At 42.0% G+C, this 20,657-nt stretch overlaps 1 protein-coding gene across 1 annotated transcript; it reads left to right on the top strand.

The window, feature by feature from the left end:
- Nucleotides 1-346: 346 nt before the first annotated feature.
- On the top strand, nucleotides 347-20,240 carry mmp21 (matrix metallopeptidase 21). The gene is made up of 7 exons (XM_070874006.1): nucleotides 347-496; nucleotides 4,218-4,914; nucleotides 5,194-5,333; nucleotides 10,053-10,194; nucleotides 16,162-16,419; nucleotides 16,493-16,665; nucleotides 19,941-20,240. Exons 1-7 carry the CDS (start codon nucleotides 347-349, stop codon nucleotides 20,238-20,240), a joined length of 1,860 nt encoding a protein of 619 aa, XP_070730107.1.
- The last annotated feature ends 417 nt before the right edge of the window (nucleotides 20,241-20,657 follow it).

Genomic DNA, 20,657 nt, shown 5'->3' with positions numbered 1-20,657 from the left:
AAATATGTGTTTACCAACTGCAGAAGTATAAACAAGGGGTTGACCTCATCCTGCTGACAAATCTCAGCATGTCACCCTTGCAAATGCAGAAGGAAAAGGACACAGCATCTGTGTATTCTTTTTACGAAATGATATTCCTGCAAATATATCATTGGTCTGTTAATAAATAAACCCAAGAACTCAGAGGGTTTATGTCCTCTGCCGGTGGGGTTAAAAAGAAAATTTGCGAAACTTGAGATTATTTGAAGTTTGGTTGAAGGTGGGTTGGGACGGAAAATCTGGGGACTTGAGTTACATAAATCCCAGCTCTTGACAGGTCGGCCAGAACTCGACAGAAATCAGCAGCATGCGGCTGGCTTTCCAGCTGAGCCTGTTCTCGGTTACCTTCCTTACCTGGGCGGATTGCGAGAAACTCTTCCATAATCGCGACCACTCGGACATCGCGTTATCCTCACAACGTTGGGCACGACCCATCCTCGATCAGATGGCAGCGGAGGTAGGAAAGCACGCTCCGCAGCTTTGGGCTTCAGCTTCATTGATGCACTGAAATATATTTGAGTAGCGGGTGCTTAGTTCTTTGTTGCTTACTTGGAGAATACTCCTATTACTGGGGGGTCGGAGCAGTTCATATCCCTCTCGAACTGGCCGCAGTTTTGGGTCAGGTGTATTGAGATGATACACTTTTCTGCCTACCAACGATGAAGAATCTGTCATTTATCTACAGTTTGAGTCGATCCCTCTATCCGAAATACAAGACGCACTAGTATTTTTCTATTCATTTCAATTCCCTTGGCTCAAGTAGACTGGGAAAATAGACTAAAGTATGGGACAGTTGATGAGCAGTGGCAGACATTTAAGGAGATATTTCATAACTGGCAACAAAAATATATCCCAATGAGAAGGAAAGACTGTAAGAGAAGGGATAATAATCGGTGGCTAACTAAGGAAATAAGGGAGGATGTCAAATTGAAAACAAGGGTATACAATGTGGCCAAGACGAGTGGGAGACCAGAGGATTGAGAACTTTTTAAAAGACAGCAGAGAATGACTAAAAATATTAAAAGTGGAAAGATATGAAAGTAAACTAGCACGAAGTATAAAAACAAATAGTAAGTGTTTCTACAGATACATAAAAAGGAAAAGAGTGGCTAAAGTAAATGTTGGGCCCCTGGAGGATGAGACTGGGGAATTAATAATGGGGAACAGGGAAATGGCAGAAATGTTGAACAAATATTTTGTATCGGTCTTCATGGTAGAAGACACTAAAAACTTCCCAATAGTGGATAATCAAGGTGCTATAGGGAGGGAGAAATTTAATACAATCACTATCGCTGAAGAAGTAGTACTCGGTAAAATAAAAGGACTAAAGACGGACAAGTCCCCTGGACCTGATGGCCTACATCCTAGGGTCTAAAGAGAAGTGGCTGCAGAGATAGTGGATGCATTGGTTGTAATCTACCAAAATTCCCTGGATTCTGGGGCGGTTCCAGCGGATTGGAAAACCGTAAATGTAACGCCCCTATTTAAAAAAGGAGGCAGACAAAAAGCAGGAAACCATAGACCAGTTAGCCTAACATCTGTCATCGGGAAAATGCTGGAGTCCATTATTAAGGAAGCAGTAGCGGGACATTTGGAAAAGCATAATTCAATCAAGCAGAGTCAGCATGGTTTTATGAAAGGAAAATCATGTTTGACAAATTTGCTGGAGTTCTTTGAGGATGTAACAAGCAGGGTAGATAAGGGGGAAACAGTGGATGTGGTGTATTTGGATTTCCAGCAGGCATTCGATAAGGTGCCACATAAGAGGTTACTGCACAAGATAAAAGTTCATGGCGTTGGAGATAATATATTAGCATGGATAGAGGATTGGCTAACCAACAGAAAAAAGAGAGTCGGGATAAATGGGTAATTTACCGGTTGGCAAACAGTGACTAGCGAAGTGCTGCAGGGATCGGTGCTGGGTCCTCAACTATTTACAATCTATATTAATGACTTGGATGAAGGGACCGAGTGTAATGTAGCCAAATTTGCTGATGATACAAAGGTGGGTGGGAAAGCAAACTGTGAGGAGGACACAAAAAAATATGCAAAGGGATATAGACAGGCTAAGTGAGTGGGCAAAAATTTGGCAGATGGAGTATAATGTGGGAAAGTGTGAGGTTATCCACTTTGGCATAAATAAGAGAGAAGCAAATTATAATTTAAATAGAGAAAAATTGCAAAGTACTGCAGTACAGGGAGACCTGGGGATCCTTATGCATTAAGCACAAAAAGTTAGTATGCATGTACAGCAAGTAATCAGGAAGGCAAATGGAATATTGACCTTTATTGCAAGGGGATTGAGTATAAAAACAGAGAAGTCCTGCTACAACTGTACAGGGTACTGGTGAGGCCACACCTGGAGTACTGCATACAGTTTTGGTCTCCGTATTTAAGGAAGGATATACTTGCATTGGAGGCTGTTCAGAGAAGGTTCACTTGGTTGATTCTGGAGATGAGGGGGTTGACTTATGAAGATAGGTCGAGTAGGTTGGGCCTGTACTCACTGGAGTTCAGAAGAATGAGAGGTGATCTTATTGAAACATATAAGATAATGAGGGGGCTTGACAAGGTGGATGCAGAGAGGATATTTCCACTCATAGGGGAAACTAAAACTAGGGGACATAGTCTTGGAAAAAGAGGCCACCCATTTAAAACTGATGAGGAGGAATTTCTTCTCTCAGGGGGTTGTAAATCTATGGAATTCTCTGCCCCAGAGAGCTGTGGAGGCTGGGTCATTTAATATAGTTAAGGCGGAGATAGAGATTTTTAAGCGATAAGGGAATAAAGGGTTATGGGGAGCGGGCAGGGAAGTGGAGCTGAGTCCATGATCAGATCAGCCATGATTTATTGAATGGTGGAGCAGGCTCGAGTGGCCAAATGATTGATTCCTGCTCCTATTTCTTATGTTATTATGTTCTTATCTGCTCAAGAACATTAAATCACTGTATATCTAGAAGCCCTGAATAAGCAGACTTGAAAATCAGTGAAGTTTTCAGTTACTTTTTTTTATATATAAATGTTAAATTGCCACACAATCGAGTTTTTCCAACCCCCAAACAGGAAAGTGATTGAATAATGTATTGATTTTTCTTCGCTGAAAAATAGTGCAACTCAAAAACAGTGAGTCAACTACGGTTTTCCACTGGCAACAGAAGTAGTATTAACTTCCTGCTGCTATCCCCATTTTTGATCAACGCTCTAGGTTGAGTTTGATAGATTCAACTTGTCTGTCCTCTTCACAAATGTTGCCTGACCAGCATTTTCTGTTTTTGTGACTATTCTTCATGCCTGGCCAGTGAGTGTCCATATTTGACTTACTTATAGAGGAAGAAAAAAAAAGAGAAGCAGTGAAGATTTCCCTGCTGTAAGATTATGTACCTGGTCACTAGGTTAGAACAGGATCAGGCTCACCTGCCACAGTCTTCAGAGTTGAGCAGTTCAAATCCATTGGCTGGACATAAAAAATAGTCATTTGGATTAAATAATAAGGACTAATACACCTGTCTTGTGGATGCGCAAGAAAGACTTGGATTTATATAGCTGGACATCTCAAAGCGCTTTACAGCCAATGAAGTAATTTTAAAGTGTAGTCATCGTTGTAATGTATGAAACGCGGCACAAGCAAGCTCCCAGAAACAGTAATGTGATAATAAAAAAAACACAGATTATCTGGTCATTAAGTTGATTGAGGGATAAATATTAGCCAGGACACCCCTGCTCTTCTGCAAAACAGTGCCATGGGATCTTTTACCTCCAACTGAGAGAGCAGACAGGGCCTCAGTTTAACTTCTCATCTGAAAGACAGCACCTCCAACACTGCACCCTCAGCACTACACTGGAGTGTCAGCTTAGATTTTGTGCGTAAGTCCCTGGAGTGGGACTTGAACCCACAATCTTCTGACTCAGAGGCAAGAGTGCTACCAACTGAGCCACAGCTGACACTGAGAGTAAGGGGAGAGAAAGAAACGTGGATTCAAAATTTAATACAATTCTGTAAGTTAAAATAGTTAGGTTTTGGTCTTTTACCTTAGGTTGAAATTTGGGTCATATTATTCTTTTAAGTCTTCCTCTGTATAGTTTTTTACTTATCAGAACTAACTCATTTGCAAGTTTATTTGTTAAACTTTGGCACTTCACATTTCTTGAATCTCGGAAATTATTTTGTTTTTTTGAAGCAATACTTGTCTAAATATGGATGGACTCAACAAATAAACTGGGAGAACATCGAATACCAGAATGCAGAGAATCTTGCAGATGAGCATCCAGCTCCGAAAGATTTGTTGGATCTTATCAAAGAAGGATCCTCTGCTTCCAAACAAAGGGAACAACCTCAGGCTGAGTCCACTAAAAACACTGCCTATATAGAAGCTTTAAAACAGTTCCAGAAGGTTAATGACATACCTGTGACAGGAGTACTAGACAAAGCCACTAAGGGAGCTATGAACAAACCGCGATGTGGGGTCCCAGATAAAATTCTGTCCAACGATACCTTGATGGATAATGAGACATCCATTGCCAACCAAACCATTGATTTCAACAAAAATACAGCTGATAAGAATGGCGGTACCAATGTGACCGTAAATTCCAATGTTCGCAAGAAGCGTTTTTTGCAGTTATTGTTTGCTCCCAGACGACAGAAGGTGTCTGTTCGGCCTGATGTGTTTAATAAGGCACCGAGAATGGCCTTTTCCAAACGAAAGCTTTCATGGCGTCTGATGGGAGAAGGTTATAGCAACCAGCTCTCGATTGAAGACCAGAAACATGTGCTGATAATGGCTTTTAGGATGTGGAGTGAAGTCATTCCTTTACAGTTTGAAGAGAATATCCACTCTCCTGCGTCAATGATAGACATCAAACTTGGCTTTGGGACAGGTAATGTTGATGGCTATACAAATGCATGTCACATTTTATTAATGCAGACTATTGAAAACTTATTTACTCAAGAGCATGAAACAGTAGTTTTTATGTGCCAATGAAATAAAGATTTGGATAAACAAAAGATTCAGCTTTGATATTTTGCTATAGAAAAATATAACTTGATTTTATACATATCAATTGCTGTACATATTATGATGTGTATTAGCCTAAGGAAAGATCAGCTAACATGTTGTGCGAAATATAATTGAAGATCCATTTACATTTTTGCTCAAGGTCGACATATGGGCTGTTCTCGGACATTTGATGGCAATGGACAGGAATTTGCTCACGCGTGGCAATTAGGTGACATTCATTTTGACGATGATGACCATTTTACCACCCCAAGCAATGCGAATGGAATAAGTCTGCTGAAAGTAAGAATCTTTAGTTGCACTCTTTAATCCTCACTTATTTCTACCTTTTGTTTCCTATTTTTTTTGAAATTTGCAACAAGGTGATTACAAATTTTTCAAGCTGTAACATTTTATAGAATATTGTGTTATAACTACTGTACTATCTTTCAATTTTGTCCACTTGAAGGCACTGATTTGTGCGGGGGCACTATCGCCTTGGTAGAGTCAGTCCCTCTAAACCATGTGTAAGTGGCATTGTCACATATTACAGTTATTTGACATTGGTGCCTGCTTTTAGAGACAGACAGCACGGAAAATTGTGCTGTACTAACATCACTCTCTAGTCGGGCGGGAAGCAGAATTCCGTGTACATAGAAACAGAGAAAATAGGTGGAGTAGGCCATTCAGCCCTTCAAACCCGCACCACCATTCAATAAGATCATGGCTTTATACTTTAAATGGTTTGTAGAAATATCCCAAAAACTGCAGGGAGGGACCAGATTGAGGAAAATTACAAAAGTGTTAAAGGAGATATTAAATTGCATGCATGTCAATGTCTGTAGTATAACTAATAAGGTTGGTGATCTGTAGGCACAAATTGCCACATGGGATTATGACATGGTTGCATTAACAGAGACATGGCTCAATCAAGACCAGGAATGGGTTCTTAATATTTCTGGTTACCAAGTATTCAGGAATGATAGAGAAGGTAAAAGAGGAGGGGGTGTGGCAGTATTAATTAAGGATGATGTTACAGTTCTAAATAGAAAGGATAAACTAGATGGTTCTAGGACTGAATCTATTTGGCTTGAGTTAAAGAACATCATCATAGGCGGTTCCTTGTATCGAGGATGACTTGCTTCCACGCCAAAAAAGGATGAGTTCACAGGTGTTTCAATGAAGGACCTAATGTTCCAGGTCCTGAACTACATCCTGAAGGGTGGAAGATATTTTTAACGTGTAGTGGCCGTTGTCACCGCAGCCACCACACGGGCTTGACAGAGCTAGGTCTCGTCTTGGTCCAGTGGCAAGGATTAACCAAGATGACTGGAGACCAGCTCTGCTACACAGACCTAGTGCGCACACATATATCACAGTGTGGACTGGCCCGTGCTGCCCCAGGGCCCCCAACTCACGCCTCTCCTGGGTCTCGATCACGTCGCTCCATGATCTCTCGCCGCTCCTGCTGTACCTGCCCACGTTAAAGAACAGAGGGGAAGCAGTTAAGCAGTTACATTGCTGGGAGTTTAAAAAAAAAATAGAACTCCAACCAGTGAGTAAATTTGTTAGCAAATTTTAAAAGGCATGTAACAAAAATAAAGTAGTAATATTAGGAGACTTTAATTACCCAAATATAGAGTTGGAAAAACAGTGGTAAGGTTAGGGAAGGAAAGGAATTTCTGATATGTACAGGAGAACTTTCTAGATCAATATGTCTTCAGTCCAACAAGGTAGGAAGCCGTGTTGGATCTGGTTTTGGGAAATGAAGTAGGGCAAGAGGAGTGTGTTACAGTAGGAGATCATCTAGAACACAACATCATTCGGTTTAGAGTAATTATGGAAAGAGACCAGAAACTATTGAAGGTAAAAATGCTCAACTGGGGAAGATCTAATTAAAGTGATTTAAGAAAGGACCTAGCACCTGGGTAAGGACCTGGAAAATGTGATTGCAGGATAAAGCAGTAACGGAGCAATGGAGGACATTCAGGGAAGAGAGTGTTCAAGTACAAACTGGGCATATTCCTTTGAAGGGAAAAGGTAGAGCATCTAAAGCTAATGCACCATGGATGACAGTGGAAATAAAAGTTAAATTAAAACAGAAAATGGAGGCTTATGATAAATGTCAGGAGCAAGATTCAGTTAATAACCAGGAAGATTATAGAAAGTACAGGAGTGAATTGAAAAAGTTAATATGGGAGGCAAAGAGGTTACAAGAAAAGATTAGCGGGCAACATTAAATTGAAACCTAAAACATTTTATAAACATGGGAAAAAGTTGAGCCTATTAAAGACCCAAAGGTAAATCTTAATGTAAAGGCAGAGGACATGGGCTAAAGTATTAAATGAATACTTTGCATCTGTCTTCACAAAGGAAGTAGATGGATGTGTGCTTACACTAAAAAAAGAAGAGGGAAGTTATGGACAGGATAATAAGAGAGAGAAAACATAATGGCCCTGAAATTCCAGTCGGAGGCTTCTTTCGGACGAATGCCTCTGACCGGAGAATTTTTACGAATTTACCCGGTGGTCTTGGAGGTGCCTGGGATTCTGGAGGGGAGGCCTTCTCTTCACGCGCTGCACAGCACGCTCCCATCCTCGAGGTTCGGATGCAGAAGGACAACCAATCAGGTACAGTATTCCACAGCATTCTCATTAATAGCAATGAGAACTCCGTATCTACGAGTTCTCATTGCTATTGATGAGAAAAAAAACACACTAAACACAATAAAAAATAAAAAATACACCTTACAATTAAAATTAATTCAAATTAAAGTTATTAAATGTCTTCAAAAAAAAAATACTTTTCCGATTTTTAAAAAAGCTTTTTTAAATTATGGTTTAAAATAAACTTACCTTAGTGTGCTTTTTAAATTTTATTTTACAATGTTTTTGTGTGTTTTAAAACCCTTACGCCTGTAAAAGTAGGCTATGCACCTGCTTTTATCAGGCGCAAGAGCTTTCAGGACATTTGCTGGGCAAGATATAGGTAAATATCGCAATCTTGCCCATGCGAATATCCTGGCTGTGGAGATATGGAGGGTCTTGACAGATGGGAAAAGGCAGTTTTCAGCACATGTGCATTGTGCGCTGAAAACCGGCTTTTGCGATGTCTTCCCGGGTCCGTACACACTCCGAACGGACCTGGGGAGCCTGGGATTTCCAGGCCATTAAGACCATTTACCTGGTCTGGATGGAATGCATTCCTAGGTTGCTGGAAGAAGCAAAGGTAGATATAGAAGAAGCATTGGTCACAATCTTTCAATTCTCATTGGATACAGGAGTAGAGCCGGTGAACTGAAGTGTTGCTCATGTTGTAGAAAAGGGAGAAGCCAGAAAACTATAGGTCAGTCATGATAACATTGGTGGTGGGGAAGTTATTGGAACCATTATCAGGGACAAAATAAACTTTCATTTGGAAAGGCATGGGTTAATCAAGGAGAGCCAGCATGGATTTATTAAAGGCAAATTGTGTCTGTCTAACTTGATTGAATTCTTTGATAAAGTAACAGAGAAGGTTGATTAAGGTAGTGCAGGAAATATTGTATATATGGACTTTTGGAAGGCATTCAACAAAGTGCCATACAGGAGGCTCAGTGACAGGAAGCAAAGGATTTTTCTCAGCCTGGGAGGTGGTTTGCAGTGGTGTTCCCTAAGGGTCAGTTTTGGGTCCATTACTTAATGTAGGGAGCAGCATTATAAAGTTTGCAGATGATACAAAACATGGTAGGTAATGATGAGGATAGTTGTAGACTTCAGGATGGTGAAATGGGCAGAAGCATGGCAGATGGAGTTCAATGTGAAGAAGTGTGAAGTGATACTCTTTGGGAGGACTAATATGAAAAGACAATATACTATTAATGGCACAGTTTTTAAAAATGCAGTTGAGCAGAGAGATCTTGGTGTCCATATACAAAAGTTCCTAAGGGTGGCAGGGTTAGTTGATAAGGTGGTTTAAAAAGCATAGGTTACTTGGGTTTAAAAATAGAGGCATAGAATATAAAAGCAAAGATGTCATGCTAGAACTTTATAAATCACTGGTTAGGCCTCACAGCTGAAGTATGTGGACAATTATGGGCTTCACACTTCAGGAACAATGTAAAAGCCTTAGAAAGGGTATAGATGAGGTTTACCAGGAATGATGGACTGCAGTTATGAAGAGAGGTTGGAAATGTTAGGAACAGAGAAGGTTAAGAGGAGACCGGGTAGAGGTTTCCAAGATGATGAGGTTGTGATAGAGTAGCGAGAGTAGATAAAGAAAAACTATTCCCTCGGTCGAGTGGGTTAATAATCAGAGGCCATAGATTTAAAATCATTGGCAAAAGTTCTAGAGGGGAGATGAGGAGAAATTATTTTCATTGAGAGTTGTCGGGATCTGGAATGCTCAACATGAAAAGCAGAAGGAAGCTAATTCCATAAATCATTTTAAAAGAGAGTTAAACAGGTTCTTGAGGATGAAGAACTTGCAAGGTTACGGACAAAACTTGGGGATCTGGGATAAAGCACGACTGCTTTTTGAAAGAGCCAGCACGACGAGCCGAAATGGTTGCCTTCTGTGCTATAAGTTTCTATAATTCTATGAAGTGAGACTGGACAGTGATTTTCAGCAGGCTGACTGTAAGGAGCATTACAGCCAAGTGAGTTCTGCTTCTTATTCAACATTCAGTTGCATTTACCATCAGGGGCAGTCAACAGATGGCAAGAGTGGGAACGGAATTTTTCCCTTACTCCAGGACGGTAAAGCTAATTGTAGTATCTCCACTGTTGGGTCATTCTACTATTTGAATCAGCTAACAGAATAGATCAAGGACTTTCCTGGTTGGGTACCACACTAGATATTGCATCTGCCCACATAATCTGGGTTTTAATGCAAAGCAGCTCAGAAGACAATGCTGCACGTTATTTTAATGTAACAGTTTAGCCAGTGTTGAAATATGAAAGGAAACAGGTGCTATATGGAAAGGACCAATAGGCCTTTGGTCAGTTTACTTCATGGAGTATTTCAATCTGCCCAACTGTACAGGTGGCTGTTCATGAAATAGGTCACGTACTGGGTTTGTCTCACATCTACAGAACAGGTTCAGTAATGCAGCCCAGCTACATCCCACAAGATTCAACGTTTGAGCTGGATTGGCTCGACAGAAAAGCTATTCAGCAACTCTATGGTAAGAATAAAACATTCTAATTTAAATTCCAACAAAATCTGATGAATCCTTTACAGGTATTTAAAACATTCAAGACATTTTCCTTGAACTGTGAACAAATGCAGTCTGCTACTCATAAGTAATCAAGGAGTGAATGATCAATTAACAGTAATACTGCAGTGAGTATATGGTGTTGGGGCCTGCTTTTAGAGTACAGTGACCAAACATCATAGAAACTTCGACAGCCTAGTCTCTCCGCTATCTAGTCAGGGAGTGTATAATAAAATACTTGTACAGCGCTGCATCCTTGGTCTGATTGTCAATGAAACGTCCGATTTTAGAGAAGAGCTGATTCAACAATTTATTTCTAGGTTTAGAAACATAAGGGCGAGCCAACCGACCATTCAAATTAAAAATTTAAGATGTGATGTTTATATTTACACCATCACAACAACGTGCATTTAATAAAATACTTTAATGTAGAAAAAACATTTCCTTGGGTGTTTCACAGAGGAATAGGAAAAAATAGATGCCGTCAAATGTTTGGACAAAGAGGTGGGTATTAAGGAGGATCTTAAATGAGGAGATGGAGGTGGCGATGCAGAGGCTTAGGGAGGTAATTCTAGAGCTTAAGGCCTGGACAGGTGAAGGCAAAGCTGCCAATAATAGGGATAAGGGAGGGGGGATAAAGGGAGGGAAGACAAAAACATACAAAAACGATGGACAGGAAAAGACCAGCTGCTCCATTTAACCTGGCCACACAGTTACGATACCTTTAGCATCATGATTCACACACCTCCCACAGCCTATTAATCTCCTGGGAAATAGGAAAAACCTGATTTTTTTAAAAAACAAGGCCAATTTAGGGAAAAATAAATCTGGAAAATTCCCCTGAGGCAATCAAAATTAGCCCAAGAGACCACATTTATGTTATTTAGTATCTCATTCACCTTTTGTACACTATGAATTCTGCCCCAGCCAGGAATTGACCCTGTTCTCTTTTGAAGGTATGCAATCAGCAGTCACTGAACAAGCCGGCAAATTGTTCCATAATTCTACATTCCTCTGCGAAAAGAGAATCTCCTGACATCTAATCCAGCTCTACTCTTGTGTAACTTATGCCCATGACCCCTTGATTCTCCTTAATGTTTCTAATTGAAATAATGGCCCAGAAATTGTGGTCGGAGGCTCCCTGCGGGCAGGCGCTTCTGACCAAATTTTTTTTTTATTTACAAAAGTGCCTGGTGATCCCAGAGGGACGTAGACTTGTGGTCTGAGGCCTCCATTCACAGTCCAGCGAATGGGCTCACGTATTCCAGGAGCGTATCATAGGAAGTCCCTCGGAATCAAGGAAGACTTGCTTCCACTCTTAGCATGAGTTCTTAGGTGGCTGAACAGTCCAATACGAGAACCACAGTCTCTGTCACAGGTGGGACAGATAGTCGTTGAGGGAAAGGGTGGGCAGGGAGCCTGGTTTGCCGCACGCTCCTTCGGCTGCCTGCGCTTGATTTCTGCATGCGCTTGGCGACGATACTCGAGGAGCTCAGCGCCCTCCCGAATGCAGTTCCTCCACTTAAAGCGGTCTATGGTCAGGGACTCCCAGGTGTCAGTGGGGATGTCGCACTTTATCAGGGAGGCTTTGAGGGTGTCCTTGTAACGTTTCCTCTGCCCGCCTTTGGCTCGTTTGCCGTGGACGAGTTCTGAGTAGAGCGCTTGCTTTGGGAGTCTCGTGTTTGGCATGCGAACTACGTGGCCTGCCCAGCAGAGCTGATCAAGTGTGGTCAGTGCTTCAATGCTGGGGATGTTGGCCTGAACGAGGACGCTAATGTTTGTGCGTCTGTCCTCCCAGGGTATTTGCAGAATCTTGCAGAGACATCGCTGGTGGTATTTCTCCAGCGACTTGAGGTGTCTACTGTACATGGTCCATGTCTCTGAGCCATACAGGAGGGCGGGTATTACTACGGCCCTGTAGACCATGAGCTTGGTGACAGTTTTGAGGGACTAGTCTTCAAACACTCTTTTCCTCAGGCGGCCGAAGGCTGCAGTGGCGCACTGGAAGCGGTGTTGGATCTCGTGGTCGATAGGAGACTTCCAAGATAGGGGAAGTGGTCCACGTTGTCCAGGGCCACGCCATGGATCTTGATGTCTGGAGGACAGTGCTGTGCGGCGAGGACAGGCTGGTGGAGGACCTTTGTCTTACTAATGTTTAGCGTAAGGCCTATGCTTTCATATGCCTCGGTAAATACGTCGACTACGTCCTGGAGTTCAGCCTGTGTGTGTGCACAGATGCAGGCATCATCCGCGTACTGTAGTTCAATGACAGAGGTTGGAGTGGTCTTGGACCTGGCCTGGAGACGGCAAAGGTTGAACAGCTTCCCACTGGTTCTGTAGTGTAGTTCCACGCCTGGGATCACGTGGGCCGGACCAACCAGTGTATCCCCATTCAGTGTTATTTTTCTATCTTTTAAAACTCTTATGCTGGCAAAAACAGGCCATAAGCCTGCTTTTACCAGGCATAAGAGTTTGAAGGACATTCGCTGGACAGAAGTTTTGTAAATAGCACAAATCTCTGCCCGCGGATGTCTTTCTCCCAGGGATGCATGTAATCTGTCAAGACATTTTGACAGTTCGCAAATGCTGGTTCTCGGTGTATGCGCATTGCGTGGCGAAAACCGGCATTTGCGGGGCCTCTTCGGATGCATGCGCACCCGGAAAGGCTGCAATTTACAGCCCAATCTATCTAGAAGGAAACCGTCTAGCATGTAAAGCTGTTCCAGCAAACTGAGAAAAAGATGTACAGGAGCCCAGAGCTGGAAGACAATAGGGTGTGGTCCGCAACATATGGCTGGAGGAGGTTGCAGAATTAGAATGAAGCAAATCCGTGGAGATTTGTAAGCTAGGGGAAGGGTTTTGAACTCAGTGCATTAGGAGATATGGAGCCAGCGGTGATCAACAGGAATGTGAGTGTTCGGCAACTGAGACCAAGTGCAGGACAGGATGTTGGCAGCAAAGTTTTGGATCAGTTGGAGTTCGTAGAGAGAAGTATGGAAACTGACGAAGAGGGCATTTGAGATAATCAAAGCATGGATAAGGGTTTCAGCAGCAGAGGGTGGGATGGGGCAAAGGTCAGCAACTTTGCAGGAAAGAAAGTATGCAATCTCAGTGAATGATAGGATACGGGATTTGAAGCTCAGCTCAGGATTGAACAGGACAATGAGTATGTACACTATTAATTTCATTCTGCATGAGCAACTTTTTAAAAAATGTGTTCGTGGGCTGTGGGCGTCACTGGCAAGGCCAGCATATAATGCTCATCCCTAACTACCCAAGAAGGTGGTGGTGAGCTTCTGCCTTGAACCACTAGTCTATGTGGTTAAGTTACTCCCATAGTGCTGTTAGGGAGGGAATTTCAGGATTTTGACCCAGCGACTATGAAGGAACGGCGATATATTTCCAAGTCAGGATCGTGTGCAACTTGAAGGGGACTTGGAAGTGATGGTATTCCGATGCACCTGCTGCCCTTGTCTTTGTAGGTGATAGAGGTCGTGGGTTTGGGAGGTGCTGTTGAAGAAGCCTTGGCAAGTTGCTGCAGTGCTGGTGGTGGAGGGAGTGAATGTTTAAGGTGGTGGTGGGGTGCCAATCAAGTGGGCTGCTTTATCCTGGATGATGTCGAGCTTCTTGAGTGCTGTTGGAGCTGCACTCATCCAGTCAAGTGGAGAGTATTCCATCACATTCCTGACATGTGCCTTGTAGATGGTGGAAAGGATTTGGGAAGTCAGGAGGTGAGATACTCACTGCAGAATAGCCAGCTTCTGAACTGCTCTTGTAGCCACAGTATTTGTGACTGGTCCAGTTAAGTTTCTGGTCAAAGGTGACCCCCAGGATATTGAAGGTGGTAAATCGGTAATGGTAATGCCATTGAATGTCAACGGGTGGTGGTTAGACACTTTCTTATTGGAGATGGTCATTGCGTAGCACTTGTGTGCTGCGAATGTTGCTCGTCACTTATCAGCCCAAGCCTGAATGTCGTCCAGGTCTTGCTGCATGCGGGCATAGACTACTTCATTGCAAATGGCATTGAACACTGTGCAATTATCAGTGAACATCCCCACTTCTGACCTTATGATGGAGGGAAGGTCATTGGTGAAGCAGTAGGAGATTGTTGGGCCGATCACATTACCCTGAGAAACTCCTGCAGCGATGTCATGGGACGGAGATGATTGGCCTCCAACAACCACCTTCCTTTGGCTAGGTATGACTCCAGCCAGTGGAGAGTTTTTCCCATAATTCCCATTGACTTCAATTTCACTAGTGGTCCTTGATGCTACACTTGGTCAAATGCTGCCCTGTCAAGGGCAGTCACTCTCACCTCATCTCTGGAATTCAGCTCTTTTGTCCATGTTTGGATCAAGGCTGTAATGAGGTCTGGAGCCAAGTGGTCCTGACGGAACCAATCTGAGCACCGGGGAGCAGGTTATTGGTAAGTGCCACTTAGCACTGTCGATGACACCTCCATCACTTTGCTAATGATCGAGAGTAAACTTTTGGGGTGGCAATTGGCCAGATTGGATTTGTCCTGCTTTTTGTGGACAGGACATACTTGGGCAGTTTTCTACGTTGTCGGGTAGATGCCAGTGTTGTACCGGCACTGGAACAGCTTGGCTAGAGGCTTGGCTCGTTCTGGAGCGCAAGTCTTCAGCACGGCAGCCGGGATGTTGTCGGGGCCCATAGCCTTTGCTGTATCCAAATGGCCCAGCCGTTTCTTGATATCACATGAAGTGAATCAAATTGGATGAAGACTGGCTTCTGTGATGGTGGTGACCTCGGGAGGAGGCCGAGATGGATTATCCACTCGGCCCTTCTGGCTGAAGATGGTTGCAAATGCTTCAGCCTTGACTTTTGCACTCGTATGCTGGGCTCTGCCATCAGAGGATGGGAATGTTCATGGAGCCTCCTCCTCCTGTCAGTTGTTTAATGGTCCACCACCATTCACTAGATGTGGCAGGATTGCAGAACTTGGATCCCACACCCAGTGTACATTCTGTACCCTTGCTATCCTCAGTGCCTCTTGCAAGTAGTGTTCAACATGGAGGACTACTGATTCATCAGCTGAGGGAGGGTGCTAGGTGGTAATCAGCAGGTTTCTTTGCCCATGTTTGACCTGATGCCCTGAGACTTCATGTTGAGGTCTCCCAGGGCCACTCTCTCCCGACTATATACTACTGTGCAGCCACCTCTGGTGGGTCTGTCCTGCCCGTGGTACAGGATATACCCAGGGATGGTGATGGAGTCGCCGCAGACATTGGCTGAAAGCGATGATTCTGAGAGTATAACGCATTAGGCAATTTGCTTGACGAGGGGATGGGAGAGATTGTTGTGAGCAAAGGTATGTCTTTGGCAGGAACTAAATAAGATGGCTTCAGTTTTCTCAATCTGCAACTTGAAGTTCTGACTGATCTACAAAAATGTTAAATACGCAGTCTGACAGCACAAAGATGATTATGGAAATTGAGGGTCATCTTGAACTAAAGGAATGGCTTTATAATTCTGAGAGAGAAGGTAAATTCCATTTTTGTGAACAGAAGTCTTCTGTTGACCAAATATGAAGCATTAACACTGGTATAGACCTGTTGGGCCGAATGGCCTGTTTCTATGCTGTAAAATTCTGTTTAATTCTACGTAGCAGCACAGCAATTCATGGTCTAAAATAACTGGTAACAAACAGCCGAGAATTGGGGCAAGCAAGTGTGCATGAATAGAAGAGAAATAAACTTTAAAAAACAATCGAAGTGCAGACTCTGCTTTTGAAAAGGCTTACACAAAAGGTACACTCCAGTATTTCACTGTAATACAACGATGCTGCAACACGTGGCCTACTCGTCACCACAGTACAATAGTCTAAAGTATAATGGCTTGTATTCTATGGCTATGACTGAACAAATAATAAGAAAAAGTGGTAACAGATTGACATCCATTATTCTTTTTTAGGTGTATGTGCAAGTCCTTTTGACACAGTATTTGACTGGATTCATAAGGAGAAAAATCAATATGGGCAGTTGATGATTCAATTCAACACATATTTCTTCAGAAATGAATTGTACTGGCTTTATGAAAATCGTAATAATCGAACACGCTATGGAGATCCCATTGCGCTCTCAATTGGTTGGCAAGGAATCCCAAGTAGCGGCATTGATGCTTTTGTACATATATGGACGTGGACAAGAGATGCCAGCTATTTCTTCAAAGGTGATTTAATACTTAAATTAAAAAGCAATTAATTTGTAGAATGTTTTTTTAATGTGAACTTGTCCTCATACAGGTATTCAGTATTGGAGATATGACAATGAAAATGATCAAATATACACAGAGGACACAAAGGGAAACAAATATCCCAAGTTAATTTCTGAAGGTTTTCCAGGTGTTCAGAGTCCAATCGATACAGCTTTCTATCACAGGAGGGACCAAAACATATATTTCTTCAAAGGTTCAAATGTAAGTTTTTTTATTTGTTCTTGGGATGTGGATGACTGCGGAAAGGCATTTAAAAAAAAAAACTTATCCCGAGTTATTTACCCTGAGGGCATTAAGAGTCAAGCATATAATGTGGGACTGGACTTGGAAGTAAACCAGATCAGATAGGGGTGGCAGATTCCCTTCCCAGTTTAGAGACTATAATTCTGGACAAAATTATTTGGCATTTACAAAAGTATGGCTAATAAATGAAAATTTTCATAGATTTGTTAAAGGCAAATCATGTTTCACTAACTTGATTGAATTCTTTAAGTTTAAAAAAAGGGTTGATGAGGGTAGTGCTGTTGATGTGTATATAGACCTTCAAAAAGGCTCTGGCAAAGCATCACAAAATGGACTTGTTAGTAAAATTTAAGCCCATGGAATTAAAAGGGACAGAAGCAGTATGGATACATCGGCTAAGGGACAGGAGGCAGAGTAATGGTAAACATTTATTTTTCAGACAGGAGAGGGGTATACAGTTGTGTTCCACTGGGGTCGGTATTAGGATCACTGCTCTTTTTGATATATATTAATGACCTGGACTTGGGTATACAATGCATCATTTCAAAGTTTGCAGATGAAATGGAACTTAGAAATGTAGTAATGGAACTTAGAAATGTAGTAAACAATGAGAAGGATAGCAACAGACTCTTCTGGAAAACATAGACAGATTGGTGAAATGGACAGATACATGGTGGATGAAATTTAATGCAGAAGTGTGAAGGAACCAAGAATGAGGAGATGCAATATGAACTAAATGGTACAATTTTAAAGGGGGCGCAGGGACAGAGAGACCTGGGTGTGTATGTACACAAATATTTGAAGGTGGCAGGACAAGTTGAGAAGGTTGTTAAAGCATATGGAATCCTTGGCTTTATTAATGTTAAACCTTTATAAAACACTAGTTAGGCCCTCAGCTGAGGTAGTGTTCAATTCTTGACATCACATTTTAGGAAGGATGTCAAGGGCTTGGAGTGTGCAGAAGAGGTTTACTAGAATGGTCCCAGGGATGAGGGACTTCAGTTACATGGAGAGACTGGAGAAGCTGGGGTTGTTTTCTAGAGCAGAGGTTAAAAGGAGATTTGATAGAGATGTTCAAAATGAATGGTTTTGAGAGTAAATAAATGAGGAACTGTTTCCAGTGACAGAAGAGTCGGTAACCAGAGAACACAGATTTAAGGTGATTTTACAGTGTGCTGTTGTGATCTGGAATGCACTATCGGAAAGTGGTGGAAGCAGATTCAATAGTAACTTTCAAAGGAGAATTGGATTAATACTTGAAAGGAAAAACATTGCAGGGGTATGAGCAAAGAGCAGGGGAGTAGGATTAATTGGGTAGCTCTACCAAAGTCAGGACAGGCACAATGGGTTGAATGGCCTCCTTCTGTGCATTCTATGATTATAGGACAGATCTAAATATAATTAATGTTAACCCGAGACACTAAGTGCACTACTGAGGATTACTATCTAAACTTTATCGCAAGTACATGCCCATAGTCAACATAGCAATTAGAAATTCAGCCAGTTGATTGGGTATACAAGATTAGAATTTCATATGTTGAACATCGAAAATATTAAAAATCTTACATCCACACACTCCATGTCCACATTTATAATGTAAAGTGCCTTTGCATACTGGTCACTCTGTGTCCTATTGGACACTGAGCTGAGCTTTTGACAAAGACAGCCTTCCCTCTCCGACCTTGTATCAACTTATCTGCTGTTGAAACCCTCATTGTTTTTACCTCCAGACTTTGCTCTTCCAATGCTCTCCTTGCTGACTTCCCATCTCCCACCTGCATAAATTTAAGCTCATCCAAAACTCTGCTGCCCATTTCCTAATCCGCACCAAGCCCCATTCATCCATCATCTTTGCGCTTGCTGTCTAATATTGGCTCCCGGTCCATGAACTCCTTGATTTTAAAATTCTCTTATCCCTCCAAGGCCTCGCCCCTCCCCATCTCTGATCTCGTCCAGTCCAAGAACTCTGTTTCTCCAATTCTGACATCTTCTGCAGCACCCCCCACCCCCCCTCTCCCCCCACCCTTTGCTTCACCATTGGCGGCCATGCTTTCAACTGTTTAGGTCCCAAGCTCTGTAATTCTCTCACTATAACTCTCCCCACTTTAAGACCCCTTAGCCACCCATCCTTATGGCCCAGAATTTTCTGGTGAAATAACGCCAAGTTTAATGTATACGCCATTATTAGTGTAAATCATCCAGCAATTTGTGGCGAGGAAGAAATGCAAATCACCACAAATTGCTGGACGGTTTGTGCCGCTCCACGGTTAGCCTCACGAAAACGGCAGCTCGCTGTCAACCTCCGTGAGTTTCAATAATTTGCTCTATTTGCGTAGTAATGATGAATGAAACTCCGCGCACAAAGTTAGGGCTGATACTTAACAGCGCAAGGACCTGTTAAATGATACTTATGTTCCTGCAATGTCATTCAACCACTTAGGCCTAGAAAGCGAACTGAAACTGGCATTTCATTCCTCCAGATAGTAAATTGTTCTGGGGAGATTTTAAAATTTTGCCTGTCTCTTTTCTCTGTCAATCCAATTTTTCTTTCCCCCTCACCATTTCTCTTTCTGTACCCAATTTGAGTCTAATTAATTCTATTTTCTTTGTCATTCCTGCTTCTTTATTTTTAAATATCATTAAGGACATAGACTTTGTCCCATTGTTCACCAAGGTCTCAGATGCCCCGATTACAGATTTTAAAAAATCAATATTAACAATGCTGCTACATTGGATCCGTTTAAAGTTAAATGTCATTAGTCCTGCTTGTTTTGAAATGTGGCTGCATGCACCTTCTATTACTACTAAGCATCTACTAATACTGGATTAGTACATCATTACATTGCTGTTGGATGTGCAACACATGAATCATTCGACAGATGTGAAGATAACCATTTTAGTAGAACAAAACTTTATTAAATTGTCTTAAGTTTATGAATCAGTAAAGTGGTAAAAAAATAAAGAGAAGGCAGTAATTTAAGATTTGATGGTAACTTTATTTGAATGAAATGATAGTGATAGCTCTGGTAATGGTAACTGAGGCTTTGTGAGGATGACACAACAGTACCAACAAGAGGGAAGCACTCGAGTAGATATGAATAGGAGGGGTTGAATCACAAGGCTGGTCCAATTTCCCCCCATCTAATTATGGTAGAGATACTTTATTTCAACGTAAACAAAAAGTGACTGATATTAAATCATATCCTGTGTTACTACATTCATTTTCTCTATAGGTGACTACTTTCAATATGCATACTAACCAGATTAATGGATATCCAAAAAGAATTATTGATGTATTTCCACCAGTGATACCGAATGATCATCCCATTGAAAATCTGAATGCTGTATACTACTCCTATCACTACCAATCCATCTTTTTCTTCAAAAACAATTTATTTTGGAAAGTGGTCGATGATTGGGATAAAAAGCAGAATCCATTATTGCCATTGAATGGATTATTGCCCAAGAGAAATATATCAGATCAATGGTTTGATATTTGTGATGTTCATTATTCAATGCTGAACAGGAACTAAATTTGCTACAAAATGTCTTCATAACAAATTGAAAGCATATGTGCAAAAGTTAAGTGACTATAAATTGGATTAAGGCATGTATGACAATGGCTGTTTTGGATTGCAAATTCATCATTAGCCTGCTTTTTAAGCTTAATGCTACAGACTTTATAGAAACATAGAAATTTACAGCGCAGGAGGCGGCCATTTCGGCCCATCGTGTCCGCGCCTGCCGACAAAGAGCGCAAGCCCTTGGTCAGCAGCCTTAAAGGTTACATATAAACCTATGAACAATGACGGAAAGGCAAAGAGCACCAGCCCAACCAGTCCACCTCACACAACTGCGACACCCCTTATACTGAAAACATTTACATTCCACCACAACCGGGACATGTGATCTCCTGGGAGAGGCAAAAACCAGATTTAAAAACCCAGGCC

Source organism: Pristiophorus japonicus, chromosome 3 (genome assembly GCF_044704955.1).
Source record: "Pristiophorus japonicus isolate sPriJap1 chromosome 3, sPriJap1.hap1, whole genome shotgun sequence".
NCBI lineage: Eukaryota > Metazoa > Chordata > Chondrichthyes > Pristiophoridae > Pristiophorus > Pristiophorus japonicus.
The sequence above is the reverse complement of the archived record's forward strand: the minus strand, read 5'-3'. Positions and strand labels throughout refer to the sequence as shown.